This window comes from Rhea pennata, chromosome 3, assembly GCF_028389875.1.
Source record: "Rhea pennata isolate bPtePen1 chromosome 3, bPtePen1.pri, whole genome shotgun sequence".
Classification (NCBI taxonomy): Eukaryota; Metazoa; Chordata; class Aves; order Rheiformes; family Rheidae; genus Rhea; species Rhea pennata.
The window spans coordinates 81263653-81287441 of NC_084665.1; the positions used below are offsets into that span (position 1 = coordinate 81263653).

At 45.7% G+C, this 23789-nt stretch overlaps 1 protein-coding gene across 1 annotated transcript in view; it reads right to left on the reverse strand.

The window, feature by feature from the left end:
• The window catches only part of LIN28B (lin-28 homolog B), a 92648-nt gene extending 81453 nt beyond the window's left edge, over window positions 1–11195 (reverse strand). Inside the window, exons 1-2 of the mRNA XM_062570998.1 lie at window positions 11162–11195; window positions 3350–3537 (exon numbers count right to left, since the gene is read on the reverse strand). Of these exons, the coding sequence (XP_062426982.1) occupies window positions 3350–3537; window positions 11162–11195 (222 nt within the window). The remainder of the gene's footprint in view (window positions 1–3349; window positions 3538–11161) is intronic.
• Between the last annotated feature and the right edge of the window lie 12594 nt (window positions 11196–23789).

The window sequence follows — 23789 nt, forward strand, 5'->3', positions numbered from 1 at the left end:
ACAGTGTTACACAAGACTGACTTTGCTAGCGTTCATTTTATGTAGAAGAAACATAATGGACCAGTCACGTTACTGCATTTGACATGGCAGAGTTCAGAAAAATTAAACAGTTTTTAGGATTTGTAATTTTTATGTGACACTGAATGGTTCCAACAGGTGACTTAGCATTATTCTTATACGGCTTACATCTCTAAGAAAGGACAAGAGTGTAAATGTACACAAATGCACCCTATTTACATTGCACAAACACACAGAGATGCACATAAAGTATCGCTAACATGTTTCTACCTGAAATAATGTGTCTAGCTCTAGGTACTTCATTACCAGAAAGGTAACACCAAACTAAAGGTAGTTCAGAGAAGATCAATCAAAATGATTAGTGCTGAAAGAAGGTCTTAAAAGGCAGGGGTTTAAAGCCTCAACACTGCAGCTGTTTCATGAACAGAATTTTCACTGCATAAGGAAGAAGAGGGGTTCAAACACAACTATCATCCTTGTAAACGTATGCAGTTAGGAAAGCACTGGCTTAAGGAAAATATTACTATAATCTTTAAATTACCGAAAGAAACTCCAAGAAAAAAGAAAAAATAAATTATATGCTGCAAGTTCACAAAACTAGGCATAATGAGCTTAAACTATTACAGGAATTTTCACTCACTATCTAAAAAGTTTTTTGCTCGTAGCAAGATCTCAAACTTGGCACAACTTCACCAAGAAAAGAAGGTAAAGTCAGTGAGTATAACTGTTATTAGGGTTCTAACTACCTTTGACAGGACTTGCACTAAACAACACAGTAGCTTCTTCCTCCACTTAAAGACAGTTTGAATCTATATGATTTTAGTAGCTATATACATTGCAGAATAGGTGAATGCACACTACACTATGGGCACACACTTTAACAACCATTTTCAAAGCAGTTCTAAACAGCAATATTTTGTTCTGACAGATTAATAAACTAATGCTTTGCCTCAAAGGGACTTTTCACACGATTAAATTTTTCAAATGCATAAAACTATTAAGAATAGAGTACAATCACTGTTCAAGCAATAGGCTCTGTTTGTAAAAGCATGACCCCCCCCCCTTTAAATAACATTACTAATTTAAAGATATTTTATGCTCTGGCTGCTACTGTTACCTCTGCTCAGCTGATCAGCCAACACAAAGTATTCTACATAGCAAAATAAATTATCTAAAGTGTACTCTGAAACAAAATAGATTCAGCTTCTCCCCATTACATTAAACAGACATTTTCTACTTTTGACTGATGGACAGAAGATTAATGTCACCATGAAGCTTAAGTGTAGATTTCAGCAGGAAGAAAAAGGTGAGAAACATAAGGTATTTTCTTCGTTGCAAGAGCAACCCATTGTGGACTACTAATAAATTCACTCAGTATGATATATCTCTAAAAAATACTCAAAATGACTGAGATGTACAGTTTATGTAACATTTCCTTCTTGTAGGAGGCTACATCTTTTAGGGGACACACCTGAAAACAGACTTCCAAATATACCACATCCTTTTTATTATTTGCTATGAATACTTTTTCATTATGGAACAACACTACCTGACAAGTTCAGCACTTCTCTATTTAATTAGCTCTAAGAAAATCATTGTTTCCTAGAATATTTATTTATTAACAACAGTGGTATGTTTCAAGTATTTTTTTTTGTACTATTTGAGGAGCAAAGAGAATAAAGAGTGTTAAGAGAAAATTAGATGAAGAAAAAGTTTTCTTTCATCTATAAATTCATAGGACTGTAAAGTGCAATTTAATGACTTAAAAAGGTACAAAGAAAAGAAGAAAGGGGGAAAGGAGGAAAAATTCTGCTACTTGGGGAAGGATTTCATTAATTCAGTTCTAAATAGTAGCAGCAAAGAGGGGAGCACCTCACACACCAGTACAAAGCAGGAAGTGTAAGAATTTAAACCCTTTTGTATAGCTTTTACATGAAAAGCAAATTTGTTATTTGCTTTCACACTTTGTATGTCATTTCAACTGTAAACAGCTAATACTGTCCGGGCTCTGGGGACAGGACACGCCACACAGCGAGGCTAGAAATCCACCTCTCCACCAGCACGAGGAGCAAAGCTACATGCTGCAGAAAGGAGCCCCTGCTTCAAAGCTCTAGTCACCTTTTTATTAATTGAAAAAGAACAGCATATTCCTCGAACAAGCCTGGGGAAAAAGTTACCACAAAATAAGGGCAGGCCCGCAGACGGAAGCAGAGAGACGGACTCGCCATACAGGCATGGCACGACCCCCCCCCTCCCACTTTTCATTGCAAACGTCATAGAAAATGGACAACTACGTAAAAAGTTAAGTTGCCTTTTGCCTCCCTAACATGGCCCTAGCCGGACCCAAAATGGTCTCTCTACCTAGCAGATCCTGCTCTTCTCCTCTTTGAGCACCTCCACATTTCTGAGAAGACTGGTGAAATTCAAAGCAGCACTGTTGCAACTGGAGAGGCTAACACAAGGGCCACGGAAGGTGCACGCATGCCCCTTCTTAACAAACCATGCCCCGACTTTGGAAAAGTTCCCTTAATTTCGTGATTTTATAGCTTTTGCGTCTGAAACTCCTTCACGTGAAGGCATTCACACAAGTTTACACGTTCAAAATGTGAACACTGCCCACGCAAGTGTGTTTAAAAACAAAAGCAATGGCGATATGGGTTTTCTTAGTCCAACAGCCTTGCAGAGACTGGTTTGGGTCTTTCTTCTTAATCGTTACTTTTTTTCCCAAGGAGATTATTTCCAACAAACAAACAAACAAACTAACTAACCACGCAGTTGCTGCAGTGCATTACCATGTGGACGCTCTCAGGTCTGAATTACTGCAAAATAAGACTATATTTTAATTTCGCTAACGTAGATAAACTTTTAAAAAAAGCAATTCGAAGCTTACGCGAAAAGAGTTTTAAAATATGCTCAAATTATATTTAAATGAAAAGGACGTGTATTTATCCTTCCATGAGTTTAATTTTCATCACTTTTCAGAAAAAGTGTTCTATGCCTGATCAAGTAACAAATGTTAGACCTTGTAAAATAGAAAGATGTGGCACTTAAAATTAAGTAAAAAGTAGAGGAAGATTTCCTAATCACGGGGTAAGATACGGCGAAACAACATTACCATTTTGCACAAATCTCCAGGAAGAGCCTAAGCGCAATCTCACAACCTTATTTACTCATATCAGATGCTGCCAAAAAAACCTCGACCTACGGCCAGTTTTTAATTACAGATATATTTAAATATCTAGGAAAACTAGGTAACTTCACATGAAACCGGAACCCCACCGAGCTCAACAGAGTGCGGCAGGCTGAGATGGAGGACAGAAACGGGTCTTACTTGGTGTACAAAGACATCAACTGGAGACTCCAAGGGGCTTCCCTCTCGATTGCTCATGGAGATGAACCCGAATCCCATTCTCACATTGAACCATTTGCAATGGCCCGTTCCGTGCAAAACCTGGGATTCCTCCTCTTCTTCCTGCTCCGGCAACTTCCCGGGCTCGTCTCCACCTTTACTCGCCCCTGCTGAGGAAGAGGGAAAGCCCGGGGGGGAGGAGGGGGGGAGAGAAAAAGAAAGGAGGGGGGGACAAGATGCAAAGCGAAGAGTTAAATTCTGGTAACATCCTTTTGCCACTGTATAAAGGACTTGCTACAGAAAAAAACAGAAAAATATAAAGCAAACAAACCAAAACCAAAAACAAATTGCGAAAACAGCTTCCCCCCCACCGCGCTTCCACCCCCAAATGCTAAAACAAGCAACCTTCTCCCTAAAATAAGTCAAAAAATTAAATCACCAGAGGTTGCAGAGGGGAAGCCCAGCATAGAGAGGCTCTCTCCCTCTCTCTTTGCGCAGCCCACGTTTCTGTACATACGTGTATTTTTCCATTTAACTCCATCTTTCAGCCACATTACAGCACAGAACGCGATACTTTACTTGAATATTGCTGGTTTAAGACCGATCCCATTTCCCAACAGAAATCCTCAGCCAAATTAGTCTCTCCTTGGAAGGCGCGGGGCCGGGGGCGAGGGGGGAGGCTGGGTGAGGAGGGGTGGAGGAAAGAGAATAAGCAAAATTGGGCAGATTGCACAACAACTGCTTATTGCACATGCCGCGCTGAAACCACTATTTTCCAACGTGCATCCATCCCTCCTTGGAATAAACTTTCGATTAAAGTTGGGGGGACAGGTGTACAACCGTTTTCTCATCCCACACCGCCGAAACTGTGCTTAATCAAACAGGAACAATTCAAACAATAGCCCCCTGAAAGCTTTTCAAGTCGTGAATCGGTGTGGGCGGTACGGAACAGTTTTTGAGATCTGCAACAATAGGTTTGTAGAAAGCCCCCTTGCGCGAGCTGATAAAAAGGGGTAATGCATAGTTGGGTTAAAAGGGGGGTAAGGGGGGTGGGGGGGGGACGAGAGAGAGAGAGAAAAGGAGCGAGCGAACGAGCGAGCGAAAATCAGAGTAAAACAATAGAAAAAGAAAATTAACCTTCGGCCATGTTGCCCCACGGGCCCTCTGCTCCAAACTCGTGAGATGAAAACTTTCCCTTTGGATCGAAGTGGTCTTCTGCATTAATCTAACATCCTGATTTTGAACGATCACAAATTTAGCTCGCATGGTCTAATGTGCTTTCCCTCTTTTGATTTTTCCCCTTCTCTCTCGCTCAGTTTCTGGCCCCCTGCGCACACGTGACTTTGTCAATTACATGCTTTCTTGCTACTAATTTCACATCGGATCCTTAAGGGGTTGGCAAGAGGCAGGAGCAGCCAATCGCCATTTCAACTACGCTGACACACCAAAATAATTTATGAATGAACGAGAAATTTCAAGCGCTTTTCTTTTTTTCTTCTTTTTCGACAGCTAATCTGCACGCTTCTTTACGGGAAAGCGAGATGACGTGTTTTGGGGTTTCTGCACTCCTGTGCGCGCACACATATGTAGGAAGATGAGTGTATTTCTGCATCTCGCATTACACCGAATTTCAGAAGGGGCGGGCACGCGGCTGAGCTTGTTGGGATGCGCGCAGGCACAAACGCGCGTAAGACGTGCGCAAACGCTGCGCCCGTGCACGCGGCGGGCTGCGGGCATCCGCGCCAGCACGTGCCGCCGGCAGTGCCTACTCCCGGTCGCCGCCGCCCCGGCCGCTGCCCCCACCTGGGGCCGGCGGCGGCGCGCCGCGGGAGCGCCCGCGGCGCGTGCGGAACCGCGGGCGCGCGGAACCGCGGGCGCGCGGCGGCGGCACCTGGCGGCAACCGCCCGGCCCCGCGGGGGCGCCGCCGGCGCGGGCGCGCCAGCCGCCTCCCCCCGCGCGCGGGGCCGCCGCGCGCCCGCGGTGCTGCGCTGCGCGGCGCGGAGCCCGCAGCGAGGTTACGAGCGGAGCGGAAACGCCGTATCCCCTTAATTTGGCCCAGAATGTGCCGGGGGTCCCAGCGTTTCACAGCAGTTCTGGAGGGGGGATGGGGTGAGGAATTGTACTTCACAGGTTTCTCCGCCATCTCTTTCCGGGGGAGGGGATGTGATTAATGACTTCCTAAATAAGAGCCCAGTTTTCAAGCCTGGTATTAGAGCGAACCTCAATCAGCAGCGATTGTTCCCCGGGAGCGCGGAGGAGAGGGAGGAGGGGGGGGAGGAAGGGAGGCAGGCGATGGGGGGAGGAGGAGGAGGACTGACAGAGAAAAGGATTTGCTAGAAAGGAGGAAGGCGGAAAAAAAAAAAAAAAAAGGCAGGAGGAAGAAGACAAAGAGGAGAGGAATAATGCTGATCGGGGACTGCAGCTTCAAATCTTCGCTACTAGCGGGTGGGGGATGCAACCCCGAGGACAAACGCGTTGTATGTAACTGGCTTGGTAACAGCCTCGACAGACCCCTTTACAAACCCACTGCTCTTCCACTCTCACAGGTACACAGCTATAAACTGTGTGAACTCGCAAGCCCTTCCCACTGTTGCCTTTACGGCCAAGTCAATTTTAAGTAATAATTTTTAAGAGTTTAAACCGCCCCAACCTCTAATTAAGTGAGAATATTCTGTTCCTTCCCCGTCTGCCTTTTCTGTTTTCGAGTAAAGATTCAGATAAAATCATGAAAACAACGTTTTGTTTTTTCTGTCCTGCTCATCTACTCACATACAACCTCACTTTACATCCAGTGTTGTGTAACCTTTAAACGTTGCCTATAACTTGTTAAAATCTGGGCTCAATTATTTTCTTATTAAAATCCCTTCCTTCTCTTCCCCCTCCCCCCGCATCCTCTCTTATCCCATGGACACACACCCACACCCACAAATAAAAGCCAAAGCAGCAAACTGATCCGTGCAGGACTTGAATAAATGGGGTTTACGAATTTGCAAAGCACTTGCTGTTGTTTTGGAAGTGGCGTCGATCAGTCTGCCCAATTAAGGGGGATGCCTTTGCCCCGATGGGCCTGTTTACTCCAGTTGTTGCCTTTCAGGAAAGCGTAAATTCCCGTGCTCTCCTCTGATTTGTGTGTGAAATACCATGGTGCTCAGTGTGATCCTTGGGTAGAAAGAAGCGAGGGTGGGCAAAAGTGTAAAAATACAAGCAATCTGGCAAGTGGAGCAGAAGCTTTAAATCCTGAAATTCCTTTGCAGTCTTCAACCGTAAATTTCCTATAGGTTATTTCAACAGTGGAGGTCGACTTCCTACACTGACCTGCCTTACGCATTCGTGCAATATACCATTTTCTTTGCTTGTAACCTCCCTTCCCCCTTTACAATAGCGATTATTTTACAAGATTAAATCACCAGTAATTTTATATGCTTGCATGTTATGACCGTGACGATTTCTAATATATAATAAATATGTGAGGTTTAACATAGGCGAAAGTCCAGCTTTGAACAAAATTAAGGTTACCTGAAGAAAAAAAATGGTTACAATACTTATCTGAAATGCCTAAAACTCCCTTTCTTGTAGCAGAGCAAGTGTATTTATCAAATGTTAGTTCTCTTTACTCCAGTCTTCAAAAGGTAGAAAATGTTCTGCTTCATACAGTTTTAAAGTCCTTATTTGTTCCGATTGATTTCTTATAACAACATTTGGTATAAAAATTCCTTTGAGACTAGAATATTGGTTAACAGGCACAAATAAGTTCATTGAGTTCATTAAATGGAAAAACTGTCTTTTGTTAGCATGTTTTATTTGAATTAAAATTCAATATGATAGGAAGTTTCCAAGGAATAAATGTAAGACTACAAAATGGAAAAAAAATTGAATGCAAATATACTAGTTGCAAAGTATTTCCTACATTGCAAAATAAATGCAGATTTCATAAAATGGAAAGAGAGAGGGAGGGAAATTTGGAAAGGGTCTTTACTGAGATTTGCAGGCCTCCAGTATTAGTGGAATTAAGGTTGGGGTCACTGGACTGGTCACTGGTGTCAGATGTTATCGACTCATTCATTTCCTGCAAGGGACATCATCCTTTCAAGTTTTGTGGAAGGTAGAGAGCTGTTGCCAGCTGGGAACTCTCCGGAAAAAAAAAAAAAAAAAAAAAAAAAAAAAAAAAAAGAACAGAACCCCAACCCACTAGCACCATTCCAAAATTCATTCATAAAGGCTCAGTCATCAATACGTGGGGGTAGGGTGGAAGAGATAAAAAGATAAAGAGGAAAAAAATCTACAGAGCAAGCCAGGTAGGGGAAATTTAGTTTAATATATATTTCACGTGTGGAAAGATAACCCTGTTTGTACATCCCTCTAAACAGATGCTAACTTTGGTAAATAACAGGAAGCTGGATCACTATCTGTATAAAAGCACAGTAAGAGCTCCCTTGAAACTGCGAAGCCAAGATCGGTGGTGTTGATCTTCCAATTCGTCGCCTTCTTAGAACTTTTTATGTCCCAGTTGTGATTCCTCCTATCCCGCATACACACCCCAACGAACAGCCACCGCCGCCTCCACCCCCTGGCGCGCATCCGCGCCAAGGCGCGCGTTTCGCACGGGAGAGCGGCGCCCGCGGTGCCGCCGGCGCTTCCCCGCTCAAAGCGCCCCGAGCAGCCGCCGCCGCGCAGCCCGGCACAGCCGCCGCCGCGCTCCCGCCTGCTCGCCGTGGCTGCAGCCTGGCACAGAGCCGGCGGCCCCCGCGCCCCGCTTAGGCTTGAGCGAGCGAAACGTCCGCGGTCTTTCCGCGATGGTTTCTATTAAAACCGGAGCTCTCGCTAAGCGGCGGAGGGGAAGCCCCGCCGCCGAGGGCCACATCCCCCCTCCCCTCCCCGCAGAGGCAGGTTTCCCTCGCTGGGAAAGCGACCCCGCGGCGGGGCCCGACTCGCCCGAGAGCAGAGCCCCGCCGCCGCGCCGCCCCGGGTGCCGGGTGCTGCGGGATCGCCGCCCGGCAGGGCTTGCCCCGCGGGCCGTCACCCCGCCGCACCGCGCCCCTGGCGCATAGGCCACCGAGGGCCGTTTAACGTCCTCTGCGAGTCGTTACCCGCCGCGCGTGTGCGCGCGCCCGCCTGTGCCGAGACGCACGGGGGCGGGAAGCCCCTGAGGAAGGGACTTGGGCTTCGCCGTGCTGAGGCGGCGGGTGACGGACGTGTGCGGTCTTGTGTGATCACCGCGGGGGCCAGAAGGGTGGGATGGGGGCGTGGGGGAGGCAGGGCGGCAGCGGGAGCAGAGGCGCTCCTGGGGCAGCGGCGCTTCCCGCCAAAACCCTCTCACCTACGGTTTGGGCGCCAAAACCGCCTTCCCCTTCCGCCGCTGCCGCGGTTGCGCGGCGGAGAGCTCGGGTCGAGGGCAGCGCCTTCCCCGCGGGAGCGGCTCCGCGGGGACGCCTTCCCCGCCGCCTCACTGCCCCGGCAAGACGCTGCGCGCCCGCCGCTGCGGCCGCTCCGTCCGTGCCCGCGCGGGCGGCGGCGGCGCCTGAGGCGACGGGTTTTCCCCTGCGGTTCCCCCTTCCCCTCCCCTCCCCTCCCCTCCCTCCGCCACCCGCGCAGGGCTTTGTTTTAACTCTTTTGTTTAACGTTTCCAGAAGATGCGGCTTCTTTCAAATGGAGAATGCGGCCACTTGCCTCGCCGCGCATTTCAGACACTAGGGCTCGGTCGTGCCGAACCGCCTCCCAGATGTTAAATTCTTTTCCCCGACATCGAGCGTCTTACGGGAATGATATTAAACAAATAACTTATTTCAGATTTCCAGAAAAAAAAAGCCAACTCCGCCCAATTAATTACCTATTTTCATACACGACGAGGAATGGGATTTACCCTGCAGACGCATGCCCGGGATACGAAGCTATCCGTTTTATAATGACGACAGCTTGTTTAACCAAAAAACCCTTTAATCACAAGAAAGCGCTCTGGCCCCTCCCGCCGGGGTCGGGGTCGGCGCCGGCAGCCGCCCGCCCCGCAGCACGTTTTGCGGAGCCGGCGCCACGCTACGGCGCAAAACCAGCGACACTTGCGCGCGGAGCCGCCCCAACGGCCGGCGCGAAAGTTGCCGCTTTTAATCTTTTAAACCCGAAGCAGGAGGATGCGGGAAAATTACACAACACTCATGAACCGCGCTTACGCCGGCGCATGGTATTTTAAAGCGCCTGTTTTGCTTCGCAGTTAAGAGACGAGGAGATTCTCGCTGAAGGAGTTACACGGTAGTTTGCAGGAGGTGTTATTTTCATATGCAATAGGAGTATCGTTTAAAGTAAATCCCTTAAAAATATTTTCTGTTTCTATAAGTGAAATGCTGTGGCTGTCAGTTCCTGAAAACCGTTCTTGGACAGTTTACGGTGCATTCCGTGGATTTTTGTTTGCACCGTCGATAGTCTGCGAGAGGCATTTTTAAAATATTCGAAAGTGCTCTAATCCTGAATGTAATCCGAGGGCATTAGGACACCGAAAGCACTCCGAGAGCTCCCTGCAGGATGTGGTCTCACGTACATTAACAGTTTTTCAGCTGTGGATTTGCAACTGATAAGGACTGCTTCCCTGGTCCGATTTAAGGAGGCTCTACAATCCCGCCCTCCGAGGAGACCTCCGTCAGTGCCGGCAGACGATCTGTATTCCGCTGCCCACCCAGCGTAACCCGAACAGGCAGCAAACTGCACGACTCCACTGTCCTATCCCCCCGCCAATGTATGGAGAGGACAGGACGAGGGCAAGGCTTACCCCCGGGATTAAAGGCTGCGCCGGCCCCTCGCAGCCGCGCTCCCGGTGCCGCCCCCGGCTGCTTCACCACGGCGTTAAGGGCTGCGCTGAACGTGCTTGCGCGCCTCGGCGCGGGGCGCTAATGCGCCCGCTGCGGCGCAACGCACTTTAGCCGCCGCCAGCCCGTGGGGCTCGGCAGCCTGCCGGGCACCGCTGCACACGCTCACGGGACCGGCCCTGCGCGCAGGTAAATTGGAAGCGCCGTGGGGCAACCCCCGGCCGCGGCTACCTATCGCCACACGGGGAGCGCAGCACGGGCAGGAAAGGCTCCGGACAGGGCCGCCGCCGCGCCCGGCCGCGGAGACACCGGTGCCGCGCCCGGGGCCGAGCGCACGCCCCACGGGCGGGAGCACCCCGCCGCCGCCGCCGCCCGCCTCACGCATGCGCCGCGGCGGCCGCCGCGAGCCCCTCCCGCCCCGGGCAACGGCCGCGGGTGCTGCCCAAGGTGCCTCCCGGCGCCGGCCGAGGTGGCCGGCGGCCGTTGGGCGGCGGCTGAGGATCGGGCAGGCTGGCACTGCCGCCATTCGGGTGCGGTAACCGCCCGCCTGCCTGCGCGTATAGCCGAGCCTCGGTGAGAGGCACTGCCTCCTCAGAGCGCCCAACCAGCGTTTGTGAAAAGTATGATAAAAGTAACTCGGGGAATTCAAATCTGCTCCGCGACTGTAATGTTTACGGCCATCTGTAAATAACACTCTTCTGATAGATCAAGAATCCCTTTAAAAACACTGGGCTCATACGGTTTGCAATAGATAATTTAACAGTGGGCTACTGTCACTAAGCATTCCTTATATAACTATTTATTCTGCAGAAAAATAATTCATTAAACAATTCATTAAAATTCATTAAGAACTCTTGAATCTTGTGGATAAAAATTAATGATCCTCCCACCCCCAAAGTTCACCGGGGTGCATTCACGCTCTGAGGCAGGGGGCCAAACATGTTACACTACCTCAGTATTATAAAGTCAGCCATGTAAGACGCTATAAAAAAGACTAACCTGAGCCTGAGGAGACCTTCTTGAATGACCTCATCGTCTTCTGAGGAACCTAAAATCAGAGAGCTGGAGTCAGTACTATGTACATTGTACCTGAGTACCATATTTAATTACCTCTTCTCCAGTTTAACGGCTCATTAGAAGGCCATAAAATGCCTGGGCTTTGACTCTGTGAAGTGACCTGTAAACTTATTAACTGTTTGAGACTTACCTAGCTCATCAGAACCACAACTGGATAACCAGGACATAACGTAAAAATCGCTCTGTTCTTAACCCTCCTCCCTTTAATGGCATTGTCCCTTTCACTGATCTCTTATAAAAGCTACACAGTTGATAACGACATGGGGAAAAGACAGAGATTTGCAGGATATTGGAAGGTGTTCTTTTCCTTTATAAATATTTAATTGCAATAGGTAACTTAAGAACTAGTAACTGTTGCCTTTACTACGCTTAAATTGTACAACTTATGCAAATCAATCATACTTTGTTATCTTAAAAACAATGAACGTGATTCTTCAGTATTCTTTCATGGTCAAATTACTAAATACTGTGACTTGGTGACAATATGAGTATCAACAGGAAATTTTCTAGACTTCAGTTCTGTCAGGTATAATATTTAAGAACAGAATTTATAATTGCAATACATAATTATTAAAAATACAAATTTAAAATTAAATACAAAGGATGACAGTCTCAAATAGCAAATGCTGTCATAAAAGCATAGATGTGTGGCTTTGCTGAAGCTAGATGGAAGGTGTGTTTTTGATTTAGTTGAGCAAGACCATTCTAATTTTATATTATGCCAATAAAAATACTGCGCAGAAACAGGGTACCACAGGTGGTAAGAAGCAACAAGGAACAAGTTTTCAGAGTAACTTAATTACTTAGGCTGTCCAGTTTGTTTAAGAAATGAAAGATAATAGGCAAGAGAGCATGCACAAACTCACCTGCTACAAGCCTGTCCTCTTTTGTCTCCCTCTGCTGCCTTTTGAGCAAGCTATTTTAACTAAAACCCATCCAAAGCACACAAGGTGCAGCATACTTTTGCCTTTCGCATGGAAGCCTTATTCTTCTCTTTTAGAGTAAACTGAGATTTGTCTTTTTCCAATTTCAGAGCATGTTCTGACTGGGTATTCTGCTCTGTTCCTAAAAATGAGATGTTCTATTAATAGAGAGCAAATCCAGAAGATGAATGGTCAAAAACAAGTGAGAATCAAATGTCTCTAACTTACTTATTCCCTACAGTTATCCTGAGCCCTTTACAACACCAGCAATTGGAAGAGGGGATGGTACAATCTCTCCTTTCAGTGCAATAACACTAGTAAGCAGATTCAGTTTCTCTTCTTTTGTAACTTAAGTTATAACTTAAGTTATTCACTAGAATTGGGCGGACTTTTGCCTTGCATTAAACCTAACCCTTCTTTTACACCTTCAAGCACTGAAGCCCAATCTCTGTGTCTGCTTCTCTGTTTTGCCAACCTGTGGCTGTGTGGCTTTTGTATCTTTTGGATTTACTTGCATTATTTATGTAGCATAATGAAATATGCAAGTATACAGTAAATGATCCGTTCCTGGCTTTGACATGTAGTCCATTTCAGTTTATGAAGGAATTAAAAATAAATACTTGGGGGAGTGGTGTTGGGACCCAAAGGGGGAAAGTAGTTTTTAAAAATTGTAGCAGAAAACAGCACAAACTGAAGTTATTTTTGTTCATATTATAATTCCATAAAATACTTATAAATATCACATATCTTAAAATGCCACATAAACAAACCAATAAGTAGGAAAGAAAGGGATGTGATTTTTATAAAAGACCTGTTATAAATAGCTTCCTAATACAATACACAAAACTTGCCAAAAGGGCAAGTTAGTGTAGAAAAGCCTGAACATTTTAATTCTATGAACTCATTTTGAACATTTTAATTCTATGAACTCATTTAGTTTAAATTATAAACTAACTGGTGTGTATCTTACTGCATCTTATTGAAAGCCATAAAAAATTAGTCACCAGCTTAAATAAAAGGAGGTTTGGGCTCTGAAATGGCTCATGGTGAACCCTCCTACGCTTCCTTACACTGTATAAAACAGAAATACATTTGGGGATTTGTTAATTCTGAAATGGTTGTGGTATTTATGTGAACTTTATAACTGCAAATACCAGTTAAATGCTATTTGAGATTTATGTACTAGAGAGCAAGATATTTTTAGAGAAGTTACTTGCTTTGGAAGCAGTCCTTATTTTAATCATGCATTCATAACATGCTAGAAGGGATACAGTAGCTGTGGGCACAAAAAAGTTATGCATTTGAAAACTATATGAATCATTGCAGGATAGGTAATCAAACGAACAGAGAGTAGCAGCACTTAAAGGCTTACTAAAAAAATCTAACAACAGCAATCTACCCCTTACTACAGATAATCCCTTCTACAATTTAATGTAATAGCTAATATAGTTTGACAACTTACTATTGGTTAGTGGAAAATAACAGTAAGTTTATAACTGATTAAAAATCTCTTTGTCAAGCAACCTTTTGAATTTCATATAATAAACTCATTAGCTTGAGTAAGTTTTCTCTCTAAAAATTCAGAAATATAATTTACTTGGGTATAAGCAAAGTAGACATTTATAGTTACCCCGTTTAAATAAAAAGTCAGAAGTAAGCTAAAGATGAAATTTAAGATGTTAAACCACCTTCTTTCATACAGATGTCAGTGACAGCTAGGGGACTGATTTCTGTCTAACTGGATACTATAAATAATATCAGGATGCTAAAGAACAAAATCTACCACTACTTTATTTTATAAATAAAAGAGAAATATAGTAATGCAAAGGAATGAGAGGAGGGGATTCTAATGTTAAAGAGCGCTTTCTGCTCACTTATCAGGAGTAAAAACTTAAGATGAATACTGCAAAGTAAATAGCAAAATTAAAAAAAAAAAATGTGTACAAAAGGCAAGCACATCGCCCCTCCCAGGAAAATACCAGCTTTATTTTTTTTTTTAGTATTGGTGACACTATATTAACTCAGAAAATGCATCTTATAATTAACAAACTCTGTCGTCCACGTTTTGAACCAGTCAGTAAAAGTTAACCAATCATTTATTTTTGTTAACAATTCTCCATTTCTGGTTGTAGCATTATGCACACAATGTTCTGATTTCAAACACTACAGATGAATGTTATCACATACTTTGACTTAAGAGTTCTTGCATGGATTGTGTAATATAGAGTTCTAAGTAATGAATTTCTGTTCCTGAGACTTTTTTACCATTTTAATTCTCATTCTATTTTCTTGTTCCCTTCAGTAAAATACAGTTGGTTTTAAATACATAGGAAATTAAAATAAAAAAAAAAAAAAATCAAATTTCCTAAAAATGCACACTCAGATGTCAGTCTCCTTATATGATCACAGAGAACTGTTGAAAGCTCTCATATGTTTTTAGTCAAGTCATAATAATTTCTTACTTGCTTTTCTTTCATACGATTCTTCTTCTCCCCTATAATATTTTTCCAGCTTTTTAAAAAAATTAATTTGACTCAATTTTATAACTGATCTGAATTATACCAATTACAATTTGTGGTAAATAAAATAATTTGGTAATATTGTCCAAGTATGCTTTGCTGATATTTAAAAGAGCTTGAGTATATTTTTTTTAAAAAAAATGCAGTACACTTTTTGAGATCACACATTCCAATTTTGTACCCTCTAAATCACTGGTAACACTGTCATTGGATTATTGTGGGAACAGGAACAGAGAAGGGTAAAATGTGCTTCCGCAGTTGTTAGGAATCTGATTCTTTTGGCCAATAAGAAACGAGCAATAAAATCCGTGGTATCAGAATGAGAACCAATGAAAGCCTGCCAACTATTTATATAAGATCAGAGTTTCTCTTTAAAATAAAATACTATTGTTTTTTATTAATTTTCGTAAATTTTTTAGCATTAGAACACTATTTCGGATATATGTAGGTTAAAACTTTAATTGTATGTACTAAAAGAACACATTGAAAGAGATTGTTTTTGATCTGAGAATCAAAATCAGGCAAAGAGTTTGCATTTTTGGTGTATTTGATACTGAATAATCTAATTCCACACAGTCTGCATTTAAAAGTACTTATTTCAAGCAACTATATTTTTAAAGGGTAAAATAATTATTTCTCTATGTTTCAACCAATGTTAGTTTTTTAAGGTTCAAATGTGAAAATTTTGAAATGTTTAAATAACACATAACACCCTTTACTACTATTGTTTTCCCTATTTTGTTATCATTTTCTGTATTTTTTCCAGGTTTACAATTAGAACGGACATACTGAAACCGTTGCACATTGGTTTACATAATGGCATTCTGTATTTTTGGAAGCAAATGAAACTAAGAGAAATCTGCCTTCTAACTGCATTAAATTTACTTTGTCTGATTTTTAAAACATTTTTAAAACTAATTAATATAATTCCTTTGATAAAAAAGAGACCACCTCGCAGCTTTAGAAGTCACAATCATCAGAGCCTAGACAGACCCACATACTTTCAGAGCTTGATTGCTGTTTTATTTTGTATTCATGTATGCATATGAAAAACTACATAAATTGTAAGTTTTCAAGTAGAGAATCAAATCTAACTAAAAATAAAGCTGTGCTATATGATACACTGAAATGATACATTTTAAAGGAAAGATTAAGAAAGGGCTATTCTGGCAACAGAGTGAATTAAATATTTAAGGTTTTAGTTTATGGGAAAAAATTTGCATTCTCCATGATAACACTAAATTGAATACTTACTGTTCAAACTCATTGTAGAAAAACCACATTTTAAATCCAAAAGTTTACATGCTTTTTTCTCAATGCAAATTCATTATTAAGCCAAAATTAAAACTGGTCTATAAACAAACTGTAAGCTACATAACCAAAATGAGAATTGAAAATTATAAAAATATTCTCACCAATTAGCACTTTGATGTCATGCCATCAAAAGCGAATGTACTACCCCAAGTTTTATTAAAAAAAAAGATTTTATATAAACTTTAGTACAATTTTTTCACACTTCTCCTTTCTGAGATACTTTACATCAATATTTGTTTTTCATGGAATTTACTTTTTATCTTTGAGAAATCCTTAATAGCCTTAATAGTTTTCAATATTAAAATTATTTTTTTCCTTGTTTGTATTTCAATATATGCTCACCAAATACTGCTATATGGACATTGAGATTCAATAAAGGATAAAGCAATCAAGTCCAAACGCTGTTAAAGTTTTATTTAAGAATGCATCAGAGCCTGTACTTTAAACACTGATACTCACTTTTCCCAAAAGTATGGACAGTACAGGCTGCATGATATATTTTTTCTCAATTTAACTGAAAGGAACAGTAGTTTCACATAACAAACCTGGCTAACCGAACTAAGCAAACCAAATAATACAAGGGTAGTTTTTATAAACTGTAGTGTAAATAAGTTTATTAATTCAAATCAGTAAAAAATAGAGCAGTACACTAGTGATTTATAAGAAAAAAAAAGTGATCTCTAAAACTAAACATGAAAATCCATAAAATGAAAGTACACAGCACAATTTACTTTGAAGTAGGACCAGGAGATGTAATGTCTGAAAGAAAAATCTTACTATATGATAGAAAAACACATGTGAGGGTAGGAATTTAACTGTATTTTGCATACACTGTTTTAGGTGTTGCAATACAGCATGTAGTACATACACTATATATTACATATATATTTAATAAATACATGTAGAATACTTATGAAAACATAATTTAATGTAAATGTAGTATTATTAAAATAAACATTGAAACAATCCCTTTAAATAGTTAAGAAACTACCTGAACCTAATGTAGGGGAAGACTACAACACTGCGTAAAATAAAATGACAATCACATTCACATGTTCAAGTTAATCTGTAAAACCGTGTACTTACTGCACATTGACATGAAAAATACTGACCTCTGGAAGTAGGATTTTGGGGAAGGAAAGCAATCTTCTCGAAATAATGAGTATGTATACCAGTGCCAAAATGCATGGTTCTGCAATTTAACTTGTACTGAAATCACGATGTGTGGTATCAGAAGACTTCTTTTTTACTAAGATCACTGAAAAACTGGAGAATGACTATACACTCTCCTCAGTTCACCCGTATGAAATACAAACCACTGGCTATTAAATGTTAATTTAAAGAAACAGATTTAAATTTTAAATTTAGACAAATCTATTTTTATATCATTAACACTAGCACAAATGCCATATTAAGCAGCATCAAGGAAATAGGAAATTATCTCTATTTCTCTGCTAAAATAGACTGGTTAAACATTACAGTCTTTGCTTTTCTGTATAATTAAGCTTTTGTTCAACCATGAAAAAACTAGAAACTGATTGCTTGAAAATGAGCTGCATGACCTTTGTCCTGGTTTGTCACCTTTGACCTTTAATTTGAAGATCCTGCATATCAATTCATTCTATTTTTAGAAGCAGAATGTTAAAAAGTTACTATTTTTTCCTTATATACATACAACTCAAATACATCCGGTTGTTGTTCTTTACCTTTATGTATCAAACCAGAGTAACATACTTGCTTTCTGTTATGTAACTATATAACTGCACCCAGAGCATAATCACAAAAATGAATACCTTTATTTATTTATTTAGTAGAGATGCCAAAACACCTAAGGTGAATTCAGAAAGAAAAAATCTTCCAGACTGCATGTCTTTCCAAATTGAAATGTCCTTAAAAAAAAAAAAAAGGGCAGCTCATGTCTGTGTTTTGATAATGAATACCTGTTTCTACTTGATCCTTCCTTCCCCATGCTATCACAGGTTATTTTATTTTGTTCTCACTGGTCACATGCTGTTTTGATATTAGTCCTTTCATAAAGGGAACCTCTGGTTAAAAAGAGCAAATAGCAAGCTCTTGTCTAGTTGCTGTTTTCAGTTTTATTTCCATTCTATATAGGCAATGCTATACTTTCTAAGTTGTCTACAAAAAGATCTTCATTGCAAGAAGGGATCATTTTCAAACAAAAAAGTGCCATAGTATTTCTGCAATTGATCTTACCACCAGCATGCAATACCAAAGTAATACAGTGTATTGTACAAAGGCTTTTGGTGAAAGCATTAACCTACTGTGACCCCTTGTGAACGATGCAAAATACGCAAGATGAATAAAATATGAAAACCGAACTTACTACCGGTACCCTGCTGCTGAGGCTGCCCAGCCCCGAGGGAGGGCTCGCAGCGGGCTGCAGCACGGATCAACATGGCTGTCTCGATTCAGCACTCCGGCCAGCGACACGGCGCGGCGGGGCAGAGGAGGGGCGCGGCGGGGCAGAGGAGGGGCGCCGCCGCCGCCCGCTCCCGCCTCCGCAAACGCCGCTGCCTGCACAAAACGCACCAGCCCCGAGCCCAGCCATCCTAGGGGTTAACTGCGTTGCAGAACGGGGGGCTACTCGGGCTGCCTAACGAGTCAGCAGTCTGCCTTACAGCGCACGGTGCTCAGACTCCTCGTTGAGGAAAAAATGGTTCCTTTAGAAACTATCTCCCATCCAAACGCAATAGTAAGAGTTATCGCTTGGGACTTTGCTGGCTCACACAGTGACTGTCATATAAATCAAGCTTTTCTGGCTGCAATTCAAACAAAATACAGCTAAGGAATTAAAAAGGGGAGGGAGAGAAGAAGGAAAACAAATCCTTTAACTGCTGAGGCTTTAAATTTCATTTTTGCTCTTGGGGACGTGATCTGAAACACTGCTTGTGACTTACAACTGCACACAAGCAATGGTTTACACAGCAGTAACTAAGGCCTAGATGGGAGAGAGCTTGGGGTTTCTTTCCCCATTTTTTATCATTATTTTTCTTTTTCTTAAGTGTTTAGTACATGCCAACTAATGTATTTGCAGATTTTTTAAAAAATGAGGTCTTGATAAAACAGATGCAGACATATACCCTTGACAGGATGGATTTTAAATACAGAACAGAATACAGATGTTTTTCCCACAGAAACACAGGCAGGAGTTGCACTACAACTGCATTTTTGTAACTGTTACATAATGTAGGTATCAGTCACAGTCACTACTTTTGCCACTACATACATATTTTGCTTCATTACAGCAAGGGAAACTTGGCTTCCTGGAGTATTAATAATTAAGGTAATAATTTAATTCACTATTGATTCTTCCTACTCTATGCCGAGGGGAAAAAAATCATAAATCTTTCAAAGAACTACAGCTTAATTGCATATTTATGAATAATTTTCAAAACAAGCTTGATAGTATTGTACTCTGAAGTGTTCTTTTTATTTTATCTTAAAGAATAAATGATTTTTGTAGCTTTTTACAACAAAGCATACATGTATCAGTTTAACAGTGAATATATACTTATTGTATGTTAAGTCTTAGATCCAAATACCACTAAAACTGTAACTACACATAACTATATTTAAATTAACCACAACCATATTTAACTATAGTTACTTTCATACTATCTGGTACTTTGTTCATGACAGCACATTTCATTGTAGCTGTAACTACAAGCAATAGTTGTATGCAAGATGGGAAATTCCAAAACAGGCTGCATAGGTGTAAAAAAACCCCTAAGCTTAGTTTGTAAGAAAAGGAAGGTTGTTTATAAAAGGAAAAAGTAAAAGATCTTTAAAGAAATTGGCAGAGCATACTACTATTTCCTCCCGATCACTGTAAGAACGCTATGCATAATTTACTCAGTACTACTATCTTAACAACTGGGAAAACAAGTAAATGAAGCAAATCAGGCAATATGTTTACCAGTTCAAAATGGCTATTTTACATACGTTGAAGCAAAAGGATTTAACATTAACTTGGCGTTTTCCCTGATTTATTTAAAACATGCCCATTTCACATTTTGTTATAGCTTGAACAAAACATTTACCTGAGTCGTTGCATAGTTGTTTCCTTATCTTTAATTAATCTACTCATAGGATTTAGTAACTGTTTATCACTGAGGCAAGTCGCACGTGTTTAGCCACAGCCGCACCCCGGAACCTACCCAAACCCCGGGAAACGCGCACCGAAGCCCGGAGGCGACGAGCCGGCGCCGCTCGTCCCCCGAGCCGCACGCCTCGGGGGAGCGCGGCGGCTCCGCGCCGCCGCGGGCACCACACGGCACGGCACAGCGCGGCGAGACGGAGGCACCCCTCCACTCGACTCGTCCTCCCCACCCCGCGTCGCGGCCGGCTCCCGCCGCGGCACGCCGAGCCGCCGCTGCCCGGCGAGCCGCCGCCGGGCCCGGGGGGCGGCCGCGGGCTCCCGCCGCGCCGCAGGGAACCATTCAAAATGGCGGCCCCGCCGCCACTCGCACCGAAGCCCCCGCCCGCCCGCGCGACCCCCGGCAGCGGCGCGCCCGGCCCGGCGGCGGCCGCAGTCACCGCGCCGCCGTCACGCGCTGCGGGCCGCCAGGCCGCCTCCGCCGCTCGCCAGCCGGCCTGCGGCCGCACCCGCCTCCCCTCCTCCGCCGGCCCCTCCGCAACGGCCGCTCCCCGTCGCCGCCCCCTCCCCCCCGGCGGGGCACCGCCACCCCGCGGCGGCCTCGGCGGCGGGGCGCGGGCCGCCCCCTGGCGTCGGGCTGCCGCGCCGCCGCCCGCGGGCGCTGCCCCGCGGCCCCCGCCCCCGCCGAGCGGGCGGCGGCGCCGTCCCTTGTCCCCTCGCGGCCCCGCTGTCGCTGCTGCTGCCGTTAGGCTGAATTACGGAGGCGCAAAGCCGCGCCGCCACCCCCCACCCCTAGCTGCAGCTCCGGTGCCGCCGCGGCTCCCCGGCGGCCCGCAGCAGAGGGGGCGAACAGCGAGGGGCGGGGGGAAAAAAGAGGAAAAAAAAAGAAAAAAGAAAAAAAAGAAAAAGGTGTGAACCCGGAAGTACACCCGCCACGCCACCGCCCGCATGGAAACACCACGCAAAAATAATAACAGAAAAGGCACTTTGTCCCCGCTAAGAGCAACTTTTCCCTCAGGAAAGGGGGGAAAAAAATCCCTCCTTCGCCCCCCTCCCCTCCCCGGCGCCTGCCGGGCGCCCCGCGGAGGCCCCGCGGGCGGCGGGACGCGGCAGGTGCGGCGGCGGGAGGGCGAGACCGGCCGCGCCGCGAGGTGAAGGCAGCTCGCTTACCTCCCGCGCGCCATGGTCGCCGGGCTAAGCGGGGCTGCGCCCGGGGCTGCCGCGGTGGCGAGGCGGCCGCCGGGGCGGGGGGCGCCGCGGCGGGGAGGAAGGAGCGAAGGCGGCGGCAGCGGGCAGCGCTGCTCGCGCCGGGAAGGCGGCGGCGGCAGGCGGCGAGCGAGGGCGGGCGGGCGGCGGCGGCCCCAGCGCTGGCTCCCGCCGCAGCCGGCGCACACCTGCCCGCCGGCGGGCGGGGGCCCGTCGGCCGCGCGCGGGGGGGGGCGCTCGAGGGCGGCCCGCGCCCGGCGGGCGGCGGCGGCGGCGGCGCGCGGAGCCGCCCTCACCCCGCCCGCTGCCGGCCGGCAGCGGCCATGCGGCCCTCCCCGGCCTGCCTCGCCCACCGCCCCGCGCTCTTGAGGTGCAGCTGCCCGGGCCTGGTGTCCCCGCGCCGTGGCCTGGGGGTCGCAGGCCGCGTCCCGGTGCTCCCGGCCTTCGGCGGGGTTCCCGCTCCCGTGATTTCATGGGGCTTCGCCGCTGCCGACGCCCGGCCCCCGGACGGCAGCACGTGCGGCCCCCTCGCCTGCTGCCCGCTCGCCGAGTTCGCTGCCGGCCCGTGGGGCTTCGCTCCTGCGCCCGGGCTCACGCACCGCGTAACCCGCCCGGCGGTCGCAGCCGGCTGCTCGTGGCTCCCGCGGGCGCTGTGTTTTCGGCTGCCCCGAGGCCGGCAGGCTTCGAGCGCGCAGCTGGTCTGGAGCCTGTCCCCGCTCGTCACCATGTCCTGCGCCACGGTGGGCTTCCTTTCCTGCATTGAGAGACTTGTAATCCCAGAGTTTCATCTTTCAGGCTTGACCTGGCTTATTCACAGAATGCCGTTAGCAGTTTATGTGTTGTCATGAACGCGCTTTGCGCAGGAGGGTTCGCAGAACGTGCTGAAATGGTGGTGCTAGCGAAGCTGGGTTACCCGTGGACGTGCGTTCCCCATCCCCTCTGCCCAGGCCCTCTCCGCACGCTGCCGCAGCCCCCGCTCCCTCCCCTGCACCCTGTTAGGTGGGAAGGAGGGACCCTCCAGCGAGCCGGGCGCAGGGGTGGGCACACCCACGAGCTCACCCTACCTGGCCACTGGTCGGCCAGCAGCAGAGAACTGCTGAGGTCACACGGTGATCTTTCCCCTGGTCGGTGGTCTCAGACTGCTCATTTTCCTGACGCTTACAGGAACTTAGTATCTTTGAGCCTTCCTATCGAATTTGGCTGAAGTTGTTGAAAGGGTTCAAAAATTATTTGGGAGCAAAGGGATGGGTAGAAAATGCCATTGTATTTTCTTAAGAGGCTGAGATAAAAACATGACAATTGGAAAGGATGACTTTTTGAAGAGCTTGGTTCTCTCTAGTGAGCTCAGTCTGTGTAGGTTTCTATCATTAGGTGTTGGTATGCCTTTCCAGACCCTAATTTCCAATTCTTAGGCTTTCATTTATGTATTTCCTTTTTGAGAATCCAACAAGACTTTCAAGAATTTATCTGTGCATTTTGAGTACAGTTAGGGAGAGGCCCAGCCATGGGTAGCAGTCAGTGCTGAAGTATTTACCATGTATAGCTTTTAACTTTTCCACAATGAAAGCTTTCCACAGAGTTTTGCTGTGTGATTCTGGCCTGTGTTTTAAAGTTAAAGAAGCCATGTACCCTCTCAAGCCTGCAGACATTGTGCCCTACTTAGCTGAAAAGGTTTTGTGATGCTCAGGAAGTGTGGGTGAGATGAGTGGATTGTGAGGTGGATTGAGAACTGGCTGAAAGGCAGAGCTCAGAGGGTCGTCAGTGGCGCTGAGTCCAGCTGAAGGCCTGTGACTAGTGGCGTCCCTCAGGGCTCAGTACTGGGTCCCATCCTGTTCAACTTTTTCATCAATGACCTGGATGAGGGGACAGAGTGCCTCCTCAGCAAGTTTGCTGATGGTACCAAGCTGGGAGGAGTGGTTGATACACCAGAGGGCTGTGCTGCCATTCAGAGAGACCTGGACAGGCTGGAGAGCTGGGCGGAGAGGAACCTCATGAGGTTCAACAAGGGCAAGTGCAGGGTCCTGCACCTAGGGAGGAATAACTCCATGCACCAGTGCAGGCTGGGGGCTGACCTGCTGGAAAACAGCTCTGCAGAGAAGGACCTGGGAGTGCTGGTGGATGACAAGTTGACCATGAGCCAGCAATGTGCCCTTGTGGCCAGGAAGACCAATGATATCCTGGGGTGCATCAGGAAGAGTGTTGCCAGCAGGTCAGTGGGAGTGATCCTGCCCTGGGGAGGCCTCATCTGGAGTTCTGTGTCCAGTTGTGGGCTCCCCAGAACAAGAGAGACATGGAGCTACTGGAGAGGGTCCAGCATAGGGCTATGAAGATGATCCGAGGGCTGGAGCATCTGCCCTGTGAGGAACGGCTGCGAGAGCTGGGCCTGTTCAGCCTGGGGAAGAGAAGACTGAGGGGGGATCTTATCAATGTGTACAAGTACCTGAAGGGCACCTGAAGGGTGTCAAGGG